The sequence below is a fragment of the Podarcis tiliguerta genome (assembly GCF_965153285.1).
Source record: "Podarcis tiliguerta genome assembly, chromosome: 5".
Classification (NCBI taxonomy): Eukaryota; Metazoa; Chordata; class Lepidosauria; order Squamata; family Lacertidae; genus Podarcis; species Podarcis tiliguerta.
Window position 1 is genome coordinate 46768658 of NC_139538.1, and position 22710 is coordinate 46791367.

Consider the following 22710-nt stretch of genomic DNA (forward strand, 5'->3'; position numbering starts at 1 on the left):
GAATTCAATCCATGAGCTCTTTGTTGATTTACCCAGGTTGGCCCTGTAACATCAAGTTTCAAGATCTTAAGGTTATGCAACAGTACTAGAGTCTGCACTTTTCCCTCACAATACACGTGGACGCATGAACACACATCCACACTTGCTACAACTTGCAATTGAAGCTGAACTTAACAACAGAAGCACATGGTAGCATTTGAGAGTATGGCACTTACAGTACCGGCTAGTTTCTGCATTTTAGAACACATCGTTCTGTACTATTAATCCATCAAAACTGTCTGGAGTTGTAACAAAGACACCACTTTATTTATTATAGCACTCCCCTAGCAACATGTTCTCTGTGGAACCCAGGCCAAATCTACCAGGCCTGATCTATCCCCTACCTTAGTGTGTGAAAACTAAGTGCAACGATATTTACATCTGCAAAAAGCTAGGTCAAGTCTGTTGCAGCATTGAGACTTTGCAGTTCAGTTTACAATGTTTTACTTTAATAGATTTACTGCTCCAGGCCACATCTGCATGGTTTTTGACCAAGGCCCAGTTCAGATGAAATGCTGTATGCACAATAGTTTGTATTATAATATACAGTGGTACCTCAAGTTACATACGCTTCAAGTTACATACGCTTCAGGTTACAGACTCCGCTAACCCAGAAATAGTACCTTGGGTTAAGAACTTTGCTTCAGGATGAGAACAGAAATCGTGCGATGGCAGCGTGGCAGCAGCAGGAGGCCCCATTAGCTAAAGTGGTGCTTCAGGTTCAGAACAGTTTCAGGTTAAGTACGGACCTCCGGAACGAATTAAGTACTTAACCTGAGGTACCACTGTACTAGCAGAAAGTGCTTCATATAGCCCAGCACTGCTAAGGAGGGGGGTAGGGGCAGGACCAGTGCTGTTTTGAAATCAGTGGTTAAAATCAGGGCAGTTTTGAAAGATTTAGTCCATCATCTTGATTAAATACAGCATGCAATTGAACCCAACAATAGACAAAAATCTCCTATTTGATCTCAGGAACTGTCATGAAAAATTTGCTTACCGTCCTTTTTCGAATGAAACCAAGTCCAGCAGTTCCCAGACCACTCACAGGGCAATCTGAAAAGAGAGATCTGGCCACAGTCCAAAGTCAAAGCACAAGAGACAAGGTCAAGGAACAGTCCAAGGTCAAAACAAAGGCCAGCCAAAGAGCTGGTACAAAGACATTCTAGCATTCTTTGCCAGGAACTGGGGGCTTTTAACCAAGTCCCATCCACAGCAAAGTTGCAGACCATCTGGGTTGCATGAAGAGTTTGGTCTACTTGTGACAAACAGCTTCCCCACAAATAGTCTTCTACTCCTGAGGAGTCCTTGTTCTCCAAATGGGCACTCCAGTATCTGGCATCTGAATGGGCCTGCATTTTTAGGTACTGGTGGTCCCCAGATTGGGTGGTAGCTCAGCCTCTGATTCTGTTCAGGGACCCTCTGTGTCTTGTAGAGGAGGTTGGGCTACTGTGACTCCTGAGAGACCTGTATCTCCTTGCTGTTCATTGTCAGAGTCTACTCTGTAATGTTTGCGCTGGGGAATGCCAAGTGTTCCTCTGGATAAGGTTCTTCCAGCAGCAGCCTAGCATTTAAATTATCTTCAGAAGTCTCCAAATCAGTGTAGTTTTGAAAGGATCAGTAGCCCATCTTGATTCAAAATGGTGTCCAATGGTATCCAAAAGCTGCTCCTCAAAATCAGGAACCTTTGTGATAAATTGGGTGGCAATATTTTCAGAGATGTACAAATCAGTGCAATTTGGAACATTTCTGTCTGCCATCTTGATTCAAAATGGCATGTGGTGATATCCTAACTGATTCCTCTATCTTGTGAACTGATGCACCAAGTTTGGCGACAAAATCTCAAGAGGGGTCCAAATAAGCGCAGTATGGAACGTTTCAGTTTGCCGACTTGATTCAAAATGGCATCCAATATTCAGACAAGCAGTTCCTCCACCAAGGGAACCCTTGTGCCAAATTGGATGGTAAGAGGTGTCCAAAACATAGAGAACAGATGGACAGAGAGACATGCCAATTTCCAAAATATGTAGTAGATTTGGGGGCTACACAATATTTTGTTATAGGAAGCAGAAAAATCAATGTCTGTTTATTCATGTTAACTGCTTTTCTACACAGATAAAATCACAAATGGTTACATCAAAAATAGTACCAAACCTCTGGCTCATGTTATGCACCTGAATGGCAGCCATCTATTCTCTAGCAATTAAAAGATGGTCATCTCTGTAATATGCATTTTAATATAACCATTGTACTGGGCACACTTGTTTAAAAAGAGGTAACGAAAACAGTGAGCTTTCTATGTATAATTCTGGAAATATATATCTAACATCAACACTGTGGTACTCATTGTAGAAGATATAGTACACTCACTGCTGAGTGAGGAAATAGTCTACATTAAAGGGTACATGAGGTGAAGAATCAGGTAATAGTGGTCATAGGTAATTGTAACCATGGTCCAGTTTTAATCTGGCATCAGAATCCCTCAATAATTCTGATATTTGTTTTAGCACCTCTGATAGAAAGGGAACATTGGTGTCAGAAGTATCCCTTAAACCAGGGATCGGGAACCCATTTTAGCCTGAGAACCACATTTCTACATGGGGAACTTTCCAGGGGCCACATGTCAGTGGCAAAAATGGTCAGAAGAATGGATGTAACTCTTACCTTTGTACAATAGGCTACATGCCAGCCACACAAAACCCAGAAGTTTCTACATATACTACATATACTAACATTTGGAACATATGCAGAGTGGGGCAAGATCATAAAGGTAAAGGTAAAGGTACCCCTGCCCGTACGGGCCAGTCTTGACAGACTCTAGGGTTGTGCGCCCATCTCACTCAAAGAGGCCAAGGGCCAGCGCTGTCCGAAGACACTTCCGGGTCACGTGGCCAGCGTGACAACGCTGCTCTGGCGAGCCAGAACCGCACACGGAAACGCCGTTTACCTTCCCGCTAGTAAGCGGTCCCTATTTATCTACTTGCACCCAGGGGTGCTTTCGAACTGCTAGGTTGGCAGGCGCTGGGACCGAACAGCGGGAGCGCACCCCGCCGCGGGGATTCGAACCGCCGACCTTTCGATCAGCAAGCCCTAGGTGCTGAAGCTTTAACCCACAGCGCCACCCGCGTCCCGGGGCAAGATCATACTGGGTCTGAAAACCAAGCCTTATGAGGAGCAGTTGAGGGAGTTGGGGATGTTTAGCCTGGGGAAGAGAAGACTGATATGATAGCCATTTTCAAATATCTGAAGGGCTGTCACATGGAGTAAGCTTGCTTTCCGCTGCTCCAGAAGGTAGGACCCATACATGGATTTAAATTACAAGAAAGGAGATAATGACTACACAAGAGGAAGCGCTTTACAACAGAGCTGTTTGACAGTGGAAGAGATTACTTCAGAGGGTGGTAGACTCTCCTTCATTGAAGGTTTTGAAGCATAATTCTGTGATCCTATTATCTTTCCATTCGCCATCAAGGAGGCTTGATCACAGTTGAATGTCACCTTTTAAAAATGTATTTCTCTGCTTGTTTAAAAGCATTTATACTGTGTACCACTTAGCATTTCGAAAATCTCTAAGCAGTGTACAGCTTGAAAAACAAATATAGAATGAAAACGTTAAAGCAAAGACACAGCCTAAAAAAGACAGCAACATAAATACACATAAAAAGCACACAAAAATGAATAGAATAGAAATTCCTAAGATTCCATGATGTAAAACAGGGCATTTCTGTATCACATGATCATTTATGAGTTTGTTTGTTTGTTTTAATAATATTTTGCCAATAAAGCAAATCAAAACCAGAGGACAAACTAGGAACCAGAGCCAGGAAACAAGAACACGCCACTCCTCAGGAAAACCTTGTTTTTCAGGTGAGGCATCGCTGGAACAGGAAGCTTGTTATAGTAGTCCTTTCTGCCCAGAAAGATCCCATGGCCAGCTTGGATGGGCAGTCAGTCCAGGGTCTAAAGGTACTCTACTTAAAGAAACTGCTGCCTGCAGTTCAGTGATTAACCACATGGGGCAGCTGCGTCCAGCAGCTCCTGACAGTGCAGCATGAGAAATGATGCTCACATCATATGTGAATTAAATTACTGAATTTCTGTCTTTCATGTGGTAGTTCTGTGGCAGTCCTTCCTGATTATTGTTTATTTCACAATCAAGACTAAGTTGTTGCACAGTTGTTCAGAGGAACTGTGAGTCTTTTCCACAGCAAGTTCATCTCTTGTGGGGAAAATAACATTTCCTTGGTCTTCAAACTACAAGATCTTATCAGTTGGGGAATGTAAGAGAGAGAGAGAATTCAGATGTGGGGATTATTGTGTTAGTTTTTCTGCTTATGATGCCAGTGTTTCTGTCCCAGATTTTAATATTCCTTTTTAAACAGCATATCTGTGGACTTTTTAAAAACTGATATACCATTGTCATGTTGTGCTACATTTCATTCACACCAATAGGAAAATTCAGTGTACAACACCCTCCTATGCCCATCCCAGTTTTTGAAAAGCATTTTATATTTATGTTTCAATTTTTTAGAGATCAAGTGTTCCATGTACAACTCAAATAAGCCTTTCAACATTTAGGAATAAGAGATGTTTGTCCTTATTTTATAGCCATCTACTGCCATTTTGTAAGCCTTTTCCATTTTTTTCTCTTCTGTTTAAGTTGTGGGCTATGTCAACCACTGTTTACACTGTTTTGGGTTTTTTCCAGAATTTTGAAAAAGAAAAAGCACTACACCATAATACCGGCTTATCCAGGTATAAGTTTCTTAACGATTATGTGACTTACACTTGAAATGACAAAAGGAAAAGGTATGTGTTGTTCATTAGAAAATGGAAAATAATATGTTATAATTATTTCCACTTTTTCTAGGCTTAACCTTTATTCCCAGTCGTAATGCAGCTTTGTGTACATCATGTAACTTCATTTCCTCAAGTTTTCGCCTCCCAACCTTTGTACTGCACTTCCCTCTCCTAGTGTTTGACAGAGAATCAGACTGTAAGCTCCTTGGGGTCAGGGAACCTTTTTTGCCTATATAACACTGTGCAGGGATAATACGTGTTTTATTCCAATAGCGGTTTTATGTTTTTTTAAAAAAAAAAAAATTAACAATGTGGTTGAACCTCTGCTCAATCCTTTGAGTAAAACAGGGAAAAGAAAGAAAGAAAGAAAGAAAGAAAGAAAGAAAGAAAGAAAGAAAGAAATGAACTCCCATTTTTAATAGACAAGGAAAAAGACGAGCACTAGGACCTGCCCGGAGTCTTTGAATCAAGAGGTCCCTTGATTCATTCAATCTCTCCTAGACATACACACACACTCTCTCACACACACTCACACAAACTGCAACAAGAGGAGGAAAGTCGGCCAAAAGGGCTTTAAAAATTTCAAAGTTTCCATTTGCAGAAGCAATGGGGAAACGTGGCAGGCCGAGGAAGGAATTCAAATGTGAAGAAGATGCTGTGGAGCCTGGCGTAGGGCAGCCGCGGCAGCAGCAACTGCCAGTGGCAGATAATATGTCCAGGTGCCCGTTCAGTGACATTTTCAACACCAGCAGCGAGGACTCCATGGAGAAGATCAACACTTTCCTACAGAACGTGCAGATTTTGCTGGAAGCAGCCAGTTACCTGGAGCAAATCGAGAAGGAAAACAAAAGTAAGTGGAGTTTTGGTTATGTTTGCTTCCTTCTGCTGCTCCTTTAAAAAATAAAAAAAATAAAGAGAGCCAGGCATGTGCGATGACAACAGAAAATGAAGAAAATCTTCATGAAGATGCAACAAGACAGAGAGAGAGCCGGGGCTACCAGATCAGGCTAAACTCTCGGTTAGTTTCACCCTTACAACCACATCCCAGCAAATATATACGGTATTTCTTTTTTAATGCACCAAGAGATTTCGAATTTTTTTTATTAAAAAAAAACACACGATCGAATTAGAAAAACATTGTTTTTGTATAGTTCTCTCTTTTTTTAGAAACAGAAACAAAGCAAAGCCACAACTCGTGCTATCTGTAAAGTGACCCAGAACAATGTCATCCTGTTATATTTGCATCTTTGTGGCATGTTTTTCTGAGATCTCCCGTTCCCATAAAAGACTGGTAATGTGTCAAAAGGGGGGGGGGGAGAGAACAAAACTGGCCCAACTAGGGGCTGGTGTGGAGGGAGGAGGGGAGACAATGCAAAACAAACTTTATGCTCGGCTATTAGACAAACGGAATACTTCGAAGATTTAAGCAGAAAGGAAAAGGGAGGAGGGAGCTTGTTTATATTTTTAAACTCTTGCACTCCTCCCCCTCCCTCCTCCGTCCAGAAAACCGAGCCGGATAATAAGTGAAAGGGAACAAAAGCGGGGTAGCCAAATAGAGAGAGATGTGTATTTTTCTCCCCCTTCCCCCTCTGGTGGAAAAGGATTTGCCCCAGCACCTCCCCCCTCGCTAGCGTCGCCGTCAGCGAAAATAGCAATCCGTCGGGAAACGCTCGTTTGCAACGTCTTCGCGCGGGGCTCCTAGAACAATAACAAGCCGGGGATCGTTTTAACCAAACCTCGCTGGCGTGTGATCTACTGTACCAGGAAGGTCAGGGGGGAAATAAATAAAGCAATGCATCGCGTCAGCCCCTGCAGTGGGGAAGAAGGGGGGGGGTTTGAAATAACTCGCTCCCCTTGGGTTTAAGTTTATTATTTGCATCTTGCAAGCAGTCTCTGGGCTGTGCGTTTGTTGTTTCGGCCCCACGGACAAAGTGGGCCTGACGGATCTAGCGCTCCCCCCCTCTTGTCGCCCCCGCGCAATCCCCCCGTGTAAATTTCCATTGCAGCGCAACTCGCTTAGCCTTTGTTGATCGCTCTCTCTCTCTCTCTCTCTCTCTTTAATGAATAAGTGGATATGGGTATTGTTTCCGGGAGGAGGATGGAGGGCGAAGACTCGACAAAGCCTCCCCTCCTCCTCCTCCTGGTCGTCGAGCTTTGCAATGGCAAAGGCCTTGCTGTCATCAATGGAAATATTTTTAGAAGGCAGCTCGTTTCCTTGTAAATCCTGTTCCTTCTGAGTCGCCCAACCAGACTTTTGAAGACTCAGGTGGAGGGACCTTCGCTTGACACGGCTGGATCACACAAGGCAGATGAGCTCAATTAATGGAGCAGGATCCCACCCCCACCCCCGCTCATTCCCTCCCTTTCCAATGGGAAGTCACGTAGGCAAAGAGCAAAGTAGCCAGGTAGCCCACGAGGGTGGGGTGGCGCCCGCAGTTCTCTTTCTCGGCAACTTGGCCCGTGTGGGACCAGTCCGTGTCTCTTGTTCACCTCCTTTCATTAGTGCAGGTGAAGGTGGCGCACATAACTGGGTCAGGCTCGCCTCTCTCTTTCTGAGCTTACAAAAACAAACCTGCACCAAAGTACAGTATCAGTTTCCCTCCAGAGAATTTAAAAAACCTCTTCCAAGCTTTCTAAAAAGACCTCATCCAATGCCAAAGAAAGGGAGAAAACAACAAGGGATTACACCAACGCAGCAACCTACGCATTGTCTTGCTAGTTCTGTAGAAGTAGCCCCGCCAGTTATCTTACATGGGTTGTCGGTGCTGACAGTAGTTGAACTCAAAACAGTAATTTTGCTTACAGCGGAAGATCTGTGTGTTGTTAAATGGTGCTGTCAGTTTAATGGTTTATTTTTATATTCTCTTTGAATCAGCAAGGCATATGCGGTAGGAACACTCCTCGCCTCCATTATGTCCTCCTCCTACAGCCTTATTTATTTTGAATTCGCCAGGTGTCTCCTGCAGGAAGGCCTAGATAAATATGAAACTTGATGTAAACAGCACTCTCATTAATGCGAACTTTTCGATTATCCCGTATTTTTTGGGACGCTCTCCAAGCTATTTGGATAAATGGAGGGGCGGCAGCAGCAGCAGCAGCAATGCACTGGCTTCAGAAAGCAATACGAGTATTCATAACGCCTCCGTGGAATAACACTGCAGTGCCCCTGGACCCGATTTGAAAGTCTGTGGGGCTGTCGGTTTGTGAGTTGTAATCTCCTCCAGGGAAATCACGTGCGCGTCCCCCACCCCTTCAGGGAACAAGCATCTTTCTCGGTTTACTCTGGATTTCTCACACCTTGGTGCACGGTTAGAAAATGCTGAGGAGCAGATGCTGGCTTCTTTTCTCCGCCTGCATTTGCAAACAACAGTGCTGCAGCCCCCCCCCCCCCCCCCCGCGCGCGCATGTAGCTCTGCTTCACTAAAACTTTTTAAAATGTGCTTATCCAATGCCATTTTGTACAACTTCTTAAAAAACACACACACAAACAAGGCGTGAGGGCTTGGGCAGCGTCCACGCGCAGCCCCCGCCTCCCCCCCCCCCCCACCCCCCGCCCTGAAGTTTCATCAGCGAAGCTGCAACGCAAACGCCGGGGCTGCCTCGGCTGCACTCTGATCCGCCTGGCTGGGTTACAGTATAATCAGCCCCGGCTCCTCCTCCTGCTCAGAACCACATGGTTTCCACATGGAGACAAACTCCTCTCCTCTGATTGGCCCCGCTCTAACTCGGAAGGCGCGGCTATCCCGGGCCTCTCCGCCAATGGGGGCGCCCCTTCATCCCTATGACGTCACGCGTTGCTGAGCCTGGAGATCGAGGGGAGGCGCCTGCAGCCGAGAGGGTGTCCTTGTTGGGAGTTGTGGTCGGGTGATGTCATAGTCTCCGCTTAAAGGGGCACGGGCCCTCCTCGCCAGGGCGAAGAAGCGCAGGAGCGGCAAGGGCAGGAAGGGGTGCCGCGAGATGCAGCCTTTTCCCCCTGCCTGCGCGGCGAGGCAGGGAATGGCAGAGCCCCTCGTAAATTCCTGCAGGATTGCAAAGCAAGTGGTGAAATCCTTTATCTGCGGGGCGCCCTGCTTCTCCCGAAGGAGAGCACGCTCAGGCCGCCCAGAAAATGCTCCGTGTCCTCCTTCCTTGGGGCACAGATGGGGCGGGTGCTTTGCCAGGCAGTAAAAGTTATTTCTGTTTGAAAGGCTTTCCTCTCTATTTATTTTTCCACCAGCTGGATTTATGCCCGTCAAGGTACCAGAGACTCATAGGCCTCGATAAAAGATTGGAAGTTTTTTCCAGGATGTTTCCAGTCTTCTGTCGCACTTCGCTTTGCTTTTGGATTTTTGGCACATCAAAGGCTTTGTGAAGCCAGTGCTCTACCGTAAACCTTCGTGCGGAGGGCACGCGCAGATTCGCGCTCACCTCTTGTTTACTAGCTGCAGATTGGTAGTGCCATCCCCGCTCCCCGCCCCCAACGGACCAGTAAATAGGACTTTCGGGAAAGCCGCAGTTTCTTTTAGGATATATATATACAATGTAAATTAAATCACCTTGCAAAGCATGGCTTCTTTGTGATATGTAGAGAGACGACCGTTCCAGTCCACTAAAACAACGTGTGCAATTACTTTGCAAAATAAATGCATAATTAAAGGCAGCGAAGAAAGAAAAAGTAACTCTGACTTAACATCAATATCATTTCAATTTTTTATGGCAGGTTGCACTTGGCTTGTGCACTGTCTTCCCCCTCCCTTATATAAAATATTTATCATTTTCACTTTTCTAGTGCCTGTTTATAACTCACATTGGAACAGGAGAGCTCAGTTCCATTTCATCTTCTGATTCTCATACACCATATGTCATTGTCTCCGCACACAGGCTACTGCTTGAGGGCAATATTTGCATTAATTTTATAAAGCCCAGCACTGGCATAATTCACAATAATGGTAATCATAATACTAGTTTAATTCATTTTGCAAGAAGCATAATACTTGGGCATGTGTTTTAAACAAACATCTCAGGCCTAAAAATTTTTAAAGGGATCCCCAGTTGCAGCACAAGATCACTGTAACTTCAACATGTGTGTTTGCACTGTAGATCAAAATGGAAACAATACAAAGCACCCATAATGGAGAGAGAAGAATATCTGTATTTTAAAAATGCATGATTGAAAGAGGCATTGGCATTACTGGCTGCAAACATTTAAGGATATATCCATATGTTCATTATGAGATAATTGCTGAAACCTGAAATGGGTTTGGTTTTTTTAGGTTAGCAATACAACAATAATTATACCCCACATGCTTTGCTAGCCAGCCCATCAGCATATCAGTAAGGTCTTTTCACCCTCTTGGGAGATTGTCTCAAGATGATTTTTACATGACCTTAATGATTTCCAGAAGGGAAGCCACGTTAGCCTGTTATAAAACAACAAAGAGTCTTGTGGCATCTTAAAAGACTAATAAATGTTTTTATTCTGTGGCCCACATAGTCTGTAGCCCATTACAGCTATTCCTGTAATAAATCTGTCAGCCTTCAAGGTGTCACAAGACTCAGTGATCTTTCTAAAAATGTGGCATCGTCAGAGGCGCTACTGTGGTGCCAGTGGTACAGCAGTGCTAGTCTCTGAGCTTTGTGGCTTCCAGGGTTGATAAAAAGTTGGACCACATCAGATCACCATGGCTCCTGCTTCTCTTTTTAATCCCCCAATGTCTAGAAATGTGCTTTACATAATGATTTCTGCGGCAGGAGTATTTTGCTTAAAATAAATGGTATTGACACCCCTCCGACATAATGAAAAATGTTTGGAGGGCCCCCCAAGCTGGAATCCTTGATGTGGAGCATTTTCTGCAACTGCTAAATGCCAGCCGTATAGCCTTTTGGCCGACAAGTGACACCAAAGTTTCTTTCTCGTGCATCCTTAAGACCAGTGCTATAATTGTGTAGGACAAATGAGCCATGGAGCCTTCTGAGCATGTGTACATAAAGCATAGAAGTAAGACAATTCACACAAAAGACTACAGATAAAGCAAAATAATAACACCACAGTGATTCTTAGCAATTCTACCATTCAACAATAACTCACCATTTCCCAAAGATTAATCCCAAGATTAAAATCCACTTCACACATTGTAATCTAGTGGCAGTCCATGTGGGAGCTATACTGTCTGAAAGCTGCCATCCACATGGCTTGGCTTCAGCATGGTGATTCTTGTAGACTGTGTGATGGTCCTGGCATAGATACAATTAAGTTCAATCATGGGTGAAGTTAAGTATTTTTCAGATGTTACCAGCACCATGGTCCAGTACAAATGCAACTAGCATCTAATTGCAAGGTTTTTGGGGGGAAGGATCTGGGTTTTTTAAAAAAAATGTGGTGTGATTCCCCACCCCGACCATCTTTACAGATTTGTAGCAGAGGTTGTGGACTTTATTCTTGTGCAAGACATTTCCTTAAATTTACCACTTGGCAATTTTTTCATCAGTAGTCATAATCCATAGCTGACGACAGTGAGCAGAACAGGTTTTTGCTTTGAGCTACAAGTTCTGGTAGCTAGAGTGGTTCCTCAAGAAGTACCTTGCCTTTCCTGCTTTTTCAACATTATGTTATGCTCTGTTTTGATTTCTGTTCTAAGTGCTTTTATAAATCTCTGCAGTTTTCTGAAGTATTTGCTTAAAAAGATATTTCTAACAGGACTTTTGGTGTGTTTGATGAGGTTTTTAATAACGAGGGCTGGGTGAAGTGTGTGTGCCCATGATCAATCTTAATTGCAAAGTAATAATAAACGTAATACTATTTTATGATTGTTCATTTCCATTTTGTTTTCATTCAGATTGTGATAGGCCATAACATATACATCAGACTTCCTCAACCTGATGCCCTCTGGATTATTTTGGACTTCGGCTCCCATCAGCCTTAACAACACAGCCACGCATCAGGTTGTGGGAGGCTGATCTATATTCTTCAGGCATTGGTCATCATAAGCATGTAGACTATGTGGGATAAAGTACCAACCATGAAAAACTGTGCCAGCATTAACTTGGTGGTAATATAGCAGAAGAAAGTTCCTACAAAGGTCACATTTGCTTCTGGAAATGCATGCATATGCACACATCACAACAGTGGATTTAAAAAACTGAAAACATGCATACAACAACATAAGGCATGGATAATCTAAAACAACACATCACAAGCTTAGTAGCAATGCAACAGAAGACTTCATAGCAATGGTGCAGCTAGGTTTTTGGTTTTTTAAATAATCTTGAGATTAATAGCCTTACAGGGCCCCCTGTATATTTTTTGCTGTTTGGCACCCAGGACTTCTGCCCTGACAGCCCCACTGCTGCACAGGTTTAAATGCAACAGAATCTTCTTTTTAAATCCTGGGGTTTTCCCCCTAAGAAGAGAAAGGGAACAAGTTCAGAGAGAGAGGGAGGGGGTGGAGAAAGAGAGAGAGGAGACAATGTTCTGCGGACTTGGTCAAAACAACACTATGATCAGTATGAATAAACTTTTTAAGACTACGAGGACAGAATTAACCATATTTTCCCCTAAAGAAAGAATCAGGAAATGGTGAGAAAACAACACTAGGGCAATGCATGGAGAAATAGTCTTTATGTATAGTAGCAGAACAAGTCAGTAATGGGGTAGAGTAGCAGAATACTACAAAGCCAACCAGCCATGGTCCTCTATATTGGTGTACCTAAGCATACATTTAAGAAATTAGCAAATTTACACTGTGGTCAGTTGGATGTCTGTATGCACTCCATGTGGAGGTCTGCCTTATCAATAAGATTTTAGCACCAACACCCCTTTGAGGCCATAACAGATGAAGTGGCCCTGAGGAAGGAGGTCCTAAGACCCTTCTATGAAGAGCACTCAACCACTGGCATTGCCCCATGGCTATTTTTCATGTTTGTGAAAATACATTGTGTGTTCCCCAAATTAACTATTTAAAGACTCATTTTGATATGACAGAGGTAGAATGATAAAATAAGGACACACATAGGAAACAAGGTTGAGTGTCTGTGGCATTCAGCATGCATTTAACAAAACGCTTTTGATCTGTAAGCAGTTTTCGTGCTGTTCAGAGAACATATAAAGAAAAGCATTGTTTATGTTCTTTTATCAGAAGCATCTCACTTATTCTGTATGCATCAGTCGAAGTATTAATTTCTAGTTGGTGGTAAGTTGCAAGTGCTGCTATTAGAATGAGGTAGCATAGTTCAAGTTCACTGTAGCTTGAGTCCATTCTCTTTCTTGTTTTTCCTTGTATGTATGAAAGTGCTTCAACTTCATCTCATCCATTATTCCCTTTTCCTTTTTTCTTCTTCACCATGTATCTGCAGTAAAAATAAAAAAAATAAAATGTCTGACCTCAGTGTAGCCTAAAGGCTCAGAAACCAGATGGCAAATAAAAAGCAATCTAAAATGTATTATTTTAGATCACATAATATATAAGCCTCTCTTGCAATTTGTATGAGGATGAGAGTTGACTTGCTTTTCTGAGCATCAGGAGTTGGCAAACCTGATTAAGAAGGCAGATAAATGAAGGGTTTAAAGGAAAGACAACAGGAATGTGTCTGCTGCAGCAGAAGGGCAGGCAGGACAGCGAGGGGCAAAATTGTTTTGTTACCAGAATCCAGATGTCATGCTTAGCTTTCACAGTTGACCAACATAGACTGAACGTGATACCTGCAGAGGTGCTACGCACTCTTCTCCAAATCACTTTCCTTTCCAACGTGCCGCCAGGAAATCATGTGAATCTCATCCATGCTACTTTCTGCCCTTGGGAATCACTAGTCGCAAGTACACTGGAAGGTTTGAAAATTATGCTTTCATCGTTTTTCTGCTTGTCTAAGAATAAGGCAGGCTAGCAATTGTAGTGGCTTCTCGTCCTTTTTCCTCTGGTCCCCCTGATAACACTGAGCAATATGTGTGTGGCTGAAGCATCCCTATGGAACGCCGCTGCAATATTATTCTCAGGTTAAATGGGTATCTGAACAGTATTATGCATTTATGTGAACATTGAGGCCTCCTGCTGCTATAGCCATAGAGGCTTATCTTGGACGTAGAAGCATATGTATCATAGAACCAAAGCAACAAAGGTAGGCGGTAAAATAGTGGTGGAGTGTTTACACATATATTCATGGTAGTGGAATTTTGTTATATCCTCTGGTATCAAGGGTAAAAGATTACACACAGGGTGCCCTAATTACACAAAGTATTAAATATTTAGACATATTTATCAATGCACATGTTAGTGACAAGCATTGCTTCAGAAAGAGTGACTGACATCCAACTAAGTAATACTTAAGAGAATTGTTTATTTCAGTGGGTCTGCTCTAAGTATGATAAACACAGGATATTGCCCAGTCTCTCTGAAACCAAGGGCGGTTATTTCCATATATAAAGTCTGGGAAAGTGTTTTCATAAGAAACCTTAAGATAAACCAGAGCCTGCTTCTTCAGTTTGGTGTGTTGGCAATTTGAGTTTGTGCTTATGAACAGGAATTTGCTATGGAGGTACTTCCTTGGATTCAGGATCTTGTTAAGAGATGGGTGCTGAAGTGGCCATTAATAAGATGTAAACAGCCCCTTTCTTAAAAGGTCAAGTGGGAGGTGTCAAAGCTGCCAATTGGCATGCAGTGAAATCCAAAGAACGAACTGACAAGGACATCATTACCCATAAAAGGTGCTCTCTTCTTCTCCCTGACTGTGACCTGATCTGTACTTCTTGAGGGTACTCTGACTTTCCATTCGATGGTTACTTTGCTGTGGTGTGTGTCTTGTGATACGAGAGGTTTTTAACAAGCTAACCATCACAAGACTTTCCAAGGAAATGATGAGAAGTTCATTTAAAGGGGGGGGGGGCTGCATTATTTGCTGTGGTTGATGTTTACAGAAGAAAGCTCAACCGAAAAGTTGATGTGAGAAGTAAAATTCCAAAATACCTCCAAACAACGCCCCTCCTCCACAGCCTAACTGTGTTTTCTGGGTGTGAGGAGAAATATAGCACTTTTGCTAAGCAAATTTCCTTCAATCTCAGAAAACTCCTAAAATGGCCCCACTTTCCAGATGAGGAGCTGAGCTTGAAAGGCAATTGTTTACATACAGTTCCTGGGGGGTTTTATGGGTTAGTCAGCATCATGCGACACCCTGATGTAGCTTTGAACCTTTTACTGATGGAACAAACATTTTGGCAGATAATTCCAACTCACTGGGTTGTTGTTGTGAATCTTGCAACCACACCACAGTGTAATTTGCCTATAGAAGAGGGATGGGCCCTCCAGATGTTGTTGGACTCCAGCCCCACCAGTCCCAGACATAGTTACCCTTGTTTTGGAAGGGCACTTTCACCCAGTCCGCACCTCTCAGGTCTGCGTCATGAGATGTTGAACCGTGTGCCCTCTTACGGAAAGCCAGGATGTTGGCGATCCAATCCCTACGATATGAGAACTGAAGGGAAAGGCAATAGTGGACACTTTGACAGAAGAATGTTTTGCTCATTTAGTAGGAGAGTGACTTTCTGCAGTTAAGACCAGTCCTAGAAGACAGTCATGAAACTGGATGGCATTCACCTACAGTCAGTTTTACAGGGTACTAAATGCCATCTAATTTGTAACCCGCTCTTCTGCCAAAGTGATCAGACAACCACCCCACCCTTGATAACATTATTTCTATGCATTGTGATAGGTATTGTGATAGTTTGCCGTGCCTCATTGGTGAGATCAACTTCTATGTGTTGGGGTGCATAGAACCCAATGCACTTTGGCTCCTGCAACATGATCTGTGCACGGGAAATAGGGCACAGGTTCATGCCAGTTTATGTGCTCATTAGTGCATGCCAAGGGGCAGGGCCAGATGGCACAATTACATTTGGCCCCTGCACACAAATAAAATGCTATCTGCACAAGGCGACAGCGGTGGGGATTCCCACATGGTCTCCCTTCTAAGCACTGCTCAGGACCAAACCCTCTTAGCTTCATCACTAGAACTCTTCACGGGCCTTCATATTTTCTGGGCTAAGGAATGCAGACCAACATTTGAAAATCCTAATCAAAGATATAGGCTGTGTACACACCAAACATTTAAAGCATCCCCTGACAAGAATCTTGGGAACTGTAGTTCCCTCCCTGAAGTGCTACAACTCCCAGTACCCTTAAACTACAGTTCCCAGGATTATTTGGGGGGGGTGCTTTACATTTTTAGCCATAGTTGTCTCCTCCCTTGATGCCCCCAACACTTGCTGAAATTATAGACTTTTAGAAGGGGAAAGGACCTTGTTTGTCTGGAGCGGGCAGTAAGGCATGCACCAAAAGTGATGTGCTTCCGGCTCTTGTTGAAAACTCACTTGTTCTCCTAGGCCTTTGAGGCTCGTTAGTATGAGCTTGCTGTATTTTAGTTTGGTTCTTTGGGTGGTGTCATATTTATTTTTGAATTGTAATGATCTGAATGGCTTTGCATTTCATATTGTTGTGGGTTGCCTCGAATGTTTTGAATAGAAGGTGGCATATAAATGCATTGAATAAATAAATATTTCTCAGCTCAAGGGCTACATGCCTTCATGGACAACGCTCCAGGAGTTGCATGCCAGTGCTGGGCAGGGCCAGCAAAAGCAACAGAGCAATGGACTCTTACCTTTGTTCAGCTGGGTACTTTCCTGCAATGAAGATTTATGACATTTATACCCCGCCTTTCTTCTGTCATGAACCCCAAGGCAGCTTACGTGTGGTTTCCAGGGAGTCACCCATCCACGTGTCTACACACAATACACTGTGTACACACTGTGCACCTTTAAAGCACATTCTTATCTTCAAAAAATTCTGGGCACTGTTTACCCCTTGCAGAGTTAGAATTCCCAGCAACCCTCAAACTCCAGTGCCCAGAATTCTTTGAGGGAAAGAATGTGCTCTGAATGTGCTTCAAAGGTATTAGTCTTTTATCCAGGCACATGAGATGGACACTTTCTGGCCAGGCAAAAGCGCAGGACTGGAGTGTAGGCTTGGAGAGCCTTATATAGCTCCTGGGCCCAAGGCTTCCCACCCTTGTAGGGGATCTTGTCCAAGCTCCTGGTCCATGCAGGCCACAGTCCTGGGTTGTTTTGAGTTTGCCCAAGCCACATTCCTGCAGGTATGTTAGGAGCTTTTTATGAAATACTAAATAAATAACTAATTCACTTGCCCAGGATCCTAGAATTGCACGATCCACTTGTGATTCTTCCTTTACTGTGTACCCACTATACTTTTAAAGAACATTCGAAACACATTTCCCTACTTAAAAAATAAAATAAAATCTCCAGCTTTGCTAACGCAAGGATTACTGCATACTATATTCCTTTGCTTCTTCCTTCTGTCTTGCAATTAGAGCTAGAGGCATGCCTGAAGAACTGCTAGCATTTATATTTTTGCAGAGACAACAGCTGTGCTTCTCTGTCCCTACAGTTTTTGGGACAACCTGAGATCCTTTGCATGAAGCCTGGTCTAACTTAATTAAGTCTGCAATCCTATGCACACTCACCTGGGAGTAAGACGCATCAAACACAGGAAGTCTTACTTCTGAATAAGGAAACATGCATAGGATTGTCCTGTACTTCTGCACAGCATGTCCTCCCCATCATTGTGTCTTCAACTATTACCAGTGCTTTTTTCTGGGGGGATGCAGGGGTACACATACCCCTAAACATTTTGGGAATCTAAGTTTGGCCTCACTGAGGGGCAGTATTTCAATATGAGTAGGAAAATGAGAGTACCCCTAAACATTTTTTTAGAAAAAAAGCACTGACTATTACAAATTGCAGACATTGTCTTTCCAAAATGTGCTCAGCAGTTCTGTGTGCCCCCTTCTCTCTCTCTCTCTCTCTCTCTCTGTGTGTGTGTGTTTACCATCCAGTTTGCTGAAGAGTTTAGATCACCTGAAAAGCTGGCTAATTTCTTTATGGCTTTTAATTTGTTCCTAATAAAAGTATGATGTTACTCTTGCTTTTGTGTGACAGTTTATGTTGCATTTTTTGTTAGCCTAGGTGGCTCAGTTTATAACTTCTAATGTTTTTCTTTTCTTTGTTTTTATTTGCTGATGTTTGATTAGCCGAATTTTAATCAACCTGCAGGACAGGTTAGTTCAGTCTGGCCTATTATTGCATGTGGCAACAATGGCAGCACCAATAAAAAGGATGGGAAGCAGAAAAGTGGACTTCTGAAATTTATTTCTATAACAGGATTTAGATACTTAATGATCCAAACCTGTAAGCAGCTTACCTAAAACATCTACATTAAAATTACCAATAAAATCAGATGTTAAAAAAGGTTAAGCTGAAAAAATTAAAAACAGAAATAAAACCAGCACTTAAAAATATGAATTGCAAACTAAAGTTACATATTAAAATGGGTAGCTTGTTAAACAAACAAACAAACAAACAAAAACAGTACAGCAAAAGCTCTTGCCTAATATCAATGAGCAGGGAATTCCGAAGTGTACATGCTGCCACACTGAAAAATAAAACTTGAGGGTGAGAGTGAGCTTTCTCCTTACATGACAGTGGTACCTCGGGTTACATACGCTTCAGGTTACAGACTCCGCTAACCCAGAAATAGTACCTCGGGTTAAGAACTTTGCTTCAGGATGGGAACAGAAATCGTGCTCCGGTGGCATGGCAGCAGCAGGAGGCCCCATTAGCTAAAGTGGTGCTTCAGGTAAAGAACAGTTTCAGGTTAAGAACGCACCTCCGGAACGAATTAAGTACTTAACCCGAGGTACCACTGTATATTGAAGAGAAATGACAGTATTTTTCACGTTAACACTCTCGTCCTAAACCTATTTTCTCTTAAGTAAGGCTGCAATTCTAATCCTGTTTACCTGGAAGTAAATTCCATTGAATTCAATAGGGCTTATGTATAAGTAGCCATTGGTTAGGCTTGTGCTGTTAGTCCAATTGATTTTGATGGAATTAGCTTTCAAGTAGTAAGCCTGCTTAGGGTTTCAGCCTTCTTTTAATTTTCAGTTGATTATTTGGGAATAATCTGAATATGAAAAGTGCATCTCCTTGAAATAATTACAGGGGTCTGGCAAAGTGGTAGGGGGTGGGTGAAGGAAAGGACCACTTGTGAGAAGGGTGCATGCTTGCTTTCCATCAACCGTTCCTCTGCTCCCACCGATGAAATAACCAGGGATCACCAGTCAAAAATTAAAATACTTGATAACGCTTCAGATGACGCTGGCCAGCAGCAACAAACCACCTATCAGACTGGCATGGAGACAAATCAGCCCTCCTAAGTGGGAGCCTTTCATGCAAACAGAGTGGGCAGTTCTAGGCTGAGATATTCCTGTCCTGATAAGACTCCAGAAGCTGAGATTTGGCAGTGCTGATTCTGAATACGTTTGACCTTGTGCTTTTTACACCTCCTCGGGTGGATTAACAGCAGGGTCCCCATCCAGACTAACCCTCCTACTACCGCGTTTTTACCGGACAGCTCTGCCACATAGGGAACATGAGGTGAACGATTTTCGTCCAATCAAAAATGTGTTTACTTCGAAATAAGTCCCACTGATCTCAGCGAAACTGACTTCCGGCGTCTGCTCGAAGAGTTGCAAGGCAGAATTTTGTAGCTTTGACGGCAGGCATTAAAATGCTTTTTAAAAAATAAAAATAAAAGCAATACAGATCATATGCAGTATTGTAATGTCACCCCTCCCCATACACACACGTTTGTGCCACAATTCCGTGCACACCAACTTGGGAGCAAGTCCCACTGAAATCAGTGGCGCTTACTTCCGAGTAGACCCAGATAGGCTCTGGCTCCTTAGCTTTTCTGTGCAAGTTAGTGGCTTAATTTGCACAAAGTGCGAGTGACACTTTAAAATGCAAGCAATTTCCCTCAACGAGCGTCTTGGCGGCAAGAAACTCGCTTGCATCACTCAAAAGGTCTTACTGAGCCTGGATCTCGGATTTTGTTAAATGAACGAGGAAGGGGCTTCCCCCATTCCTGCCCCCCCCCCAAGAAACGCAGGGGTGCAACGGGAAGGAGGGTGGGCGAATGACGCCAGCCTGCTTCGGCGATGATCGCCTCGCTGCTGCAGCCGCTTTCGTCCAGCCACGAAAGGGTGCGCGCAACGCGGAAGGCAAGAGGCTTCCCACAATGCCATTGCTATTGCTTATTGCTGCTCCTGTGCACGCTCCCCGCCCTTGAAGGGGGAGCGCAGGCAGGGAAACTACATTTCCCAAGCGGCCCCGCGGCAGAGTCTTCTCGTGTGTGTGTATGTGTGTGTGCGCGCGTGTGTGAGTGTCCCCTCCCCCCGCCTCCCATGATTTCTAACCAGAGGTAAACAAACTGTGAAAGAGGCAGGGACCTACAGGATCTGCTGCAGGAGGCGGAGAGAAAACGGCCGCCAGATCCCAGGGAACAGGGCTTGGACCATGGATGCAGGGGCAGCCCCGAGGTGGAGAGGGAAGGTGTAGGGTCAAGGGAAGGAGTGGGCAGCGGCGGCGAGCAAGGATGCAGGACTAGCGGGGCAAGGCTGACGGAGAGGTCGGAGGAGGGATCGATGGTGGGACTCGGCGTGTAGGGAGGGGGAGGCGCGGGGCAAGATCGGCGGAGAAGGGGGAAAGAGCACCCGGGAGCCAAGGATCAGGACTGGGGGGGGGGGGTCTCGGGCAGGATCGGTGCTCCTTGACCAGGGGATGAAGAAGGGGGGTAGCAGACTGAGCGCCAGGCTCTCGAGGTAGGATGTGGGCAGGGTCCAGGGGCAACTACGGCAGGAGTTGTTAGATCCTCTCCATTTCTTGGTCTCGCTGATCAAACTTCCCGGAGGCATCAGAAGGGACCCCCAGCCCCTTAGTACCGCCTCGCCTGCTGCCCTGTGCCCGTCCCCTCCCGGTAAGAGGAAGCGGAGTTGTTGCCACCCTTGCTGTAAAAGGGGAGAGCGGGGAGTCCTTCCTCTCAACTCTCCAGGAGAAGATCTAAGAGTGCCCAGGGGCTGGCAAGCGGCCTCATCCAGCCCAGGGGCTATGGAACGGGTGGAGATGATTAACATCCAGCGCCTTCTGGAGGCAGCTGAATACCTGGAGCGCAGAGAGAGAGGTAACTGGATTGAGGAAGGGGGTGGGGATTGGAGTGACACGTCCCCCATAAGGGGGAATTGTTCTCTCTCTCCTTTTTAATGAATGGGGTGTTTGGGGAGGGCTTGGGGAAAAGGGGGAGGGCGAGCAGGCTCACATGCTGTAGGTAAACAGGGTGGAGAGATGCCCCCCCCCTCAAATGTCATAGTTTAGGCACTGCTGGCATGCCATCCCAAGCATTTGCCTGCTATGTTCTGGGCTCCCTCGGACAGGTGGCTTGTTGTCTGTAGCCCCTGTGTCCCGCCAGAGTTCTTGGTGGTTTGAAGCCACTCCCTGAGGACTTCTCTCTGGGCTCGCTGAAGCTTCCTGCCTAAGTCCATGTGTCCTTGGAACCTACTGTTTTGTTCCCTCTTGACTGACCCTTCTCTTTCCCGTTTGCTGGTGATTTCTGCAGAGTGTGAGCATGGGTATGCCTCGACCTTCCCCTCCATGCCGAGCCTTGGACTGCAGGACCCAAAGCCACCGCAGAGGCTGAGCCGGGCAAGAAAGCATAGCAGCGGAGGGAGCAGCACGGGCACTGCTAACAGGTACCAATTGCAGGGAGTAAAAAAAAAAAAAAGGCTTTTGTGATCCTTTGTAAGCCCATCAGGCACAATAGGCTGTATTTTGCTTGCAACTTCTGGGGATTCAGTTTCCTTTTCTCTGCGATCTCACTTCCTCTCAGTCCTTGATAATCTGTAGGCTTGTGCCTTTTAATAGAAAAATTTCCCAACATGCTGTTGTGGTAGCTGGCTCTTTAAATCCAGCAGAGCGAGCTGGCTATGTAATGCCTCAGCTTCTGCAGGTTGTGCCATGCTGCCTTTTACGTAACTTTCCATCCTTCATTCTCACTGAAGGCTTTTCTAAGCAAGGATGATTTTGCTCTAGGGAAACTAACCTTGGTTTTGAGCCTGATCCTATGCATGTTACCTCTGAAATGAGTCCCACTGTGTTCCGTGGAGCTTATTCCTTGGTAAGTTTGTTAGGATTGTAGCCTAAATATTGTTTTGGAGAGTGCATATGTACCTGCAGTTCTAGATCTAGCCATATTTGCTGAAACATTTCCCTAAGAAATTATAGGTGCCCCTTGATGTACTTTGCTTTGTGTTACTTCTGTGTAGTAGTAGTATGACCACATAATACTAAACTACCTACCACTATGTGAATGGATTGCTAATAGTGTAATGTAGAAACCTGCTTTGTATGCCTCATGTGGTATGCATTATGCAGTATTGAGTTGTCAAGAAGTTCTTGCATTCTTTCAAAAAAACCCAAAAAACCTGCACAGTTCTTTTCAATAAAGATAATATTTCTGAAGCCTCGTGGACTGCTTTAGTTGCAAGGTTTCACTTGTATTTTGATGGCTGCATTTTCCTGAAATAATTTCATTCTATTGCTCTCTGTTGAATATACTTAAACCAACTTGTCCAAAGTTACCCAAGTGGTGCGTAATCATTCACTTCTTTAAAATGTTTGTGTTTGTGTGTATTGAAGTTAATTTAGAATCCATTTTGTAGAGACATGAAGTTATTAAAGCTAAACAATGCCCTCAGAATTAACTATATATAATGTCAGAATACCACATTCACAATTTCTGCATAGATGCCATTTTAGTTGCACGATGTGTCAAAAAACATGCAGATTTGCCTAAAAATAATTTTGCCGGCTTGTTCCCCCAAAAGTCACAGGAATTTTGTCCTGGGTTGTAATAACAGATAATAATAATAATTAATAATAATCCAAGGAAGACCCCAGATTTAAAAGGGCAGGAAGTGGACAGACTTTGGAAGCGATCCTGA

The 22710-nt window shown here is 44.1% G+C and overlaps 1 protein-coding gene across 3 annotated transcripts in view; it reads left to right on the forward strand.

Annotated features, from left to right (window-relative positions):
• The first annotated feature begins 5266 nt into the window (after positions 1-5266).
• Positions 5267-22710, forward strand: part of MXI1 (MAX interactor 1, dimerization protein) — a 78733-nt gene continuing 61289 nt past the window's right edge. The window contains exons 1-2 of one of the 3 annotated variants that reach the window (XM_083441681.1): positions 5267-5686; positions 21327-21459. In XM_083441681.1, coding sequence (XP_083297807.1) covers positions 5443-5686; positions 21327-21459 — 377 coding nt within the window. In that variant the 5' untranslated portion in view covers positions 5267-5442. Of the gene's footprint in view, positions 5687-19970; positions 20895-21326; positions 21460-22710 lie in introns of those variants that run through there. The other 2 variants (XM_083441680.1, XM_083441682.1) reach the window with 2 other exon arrangements.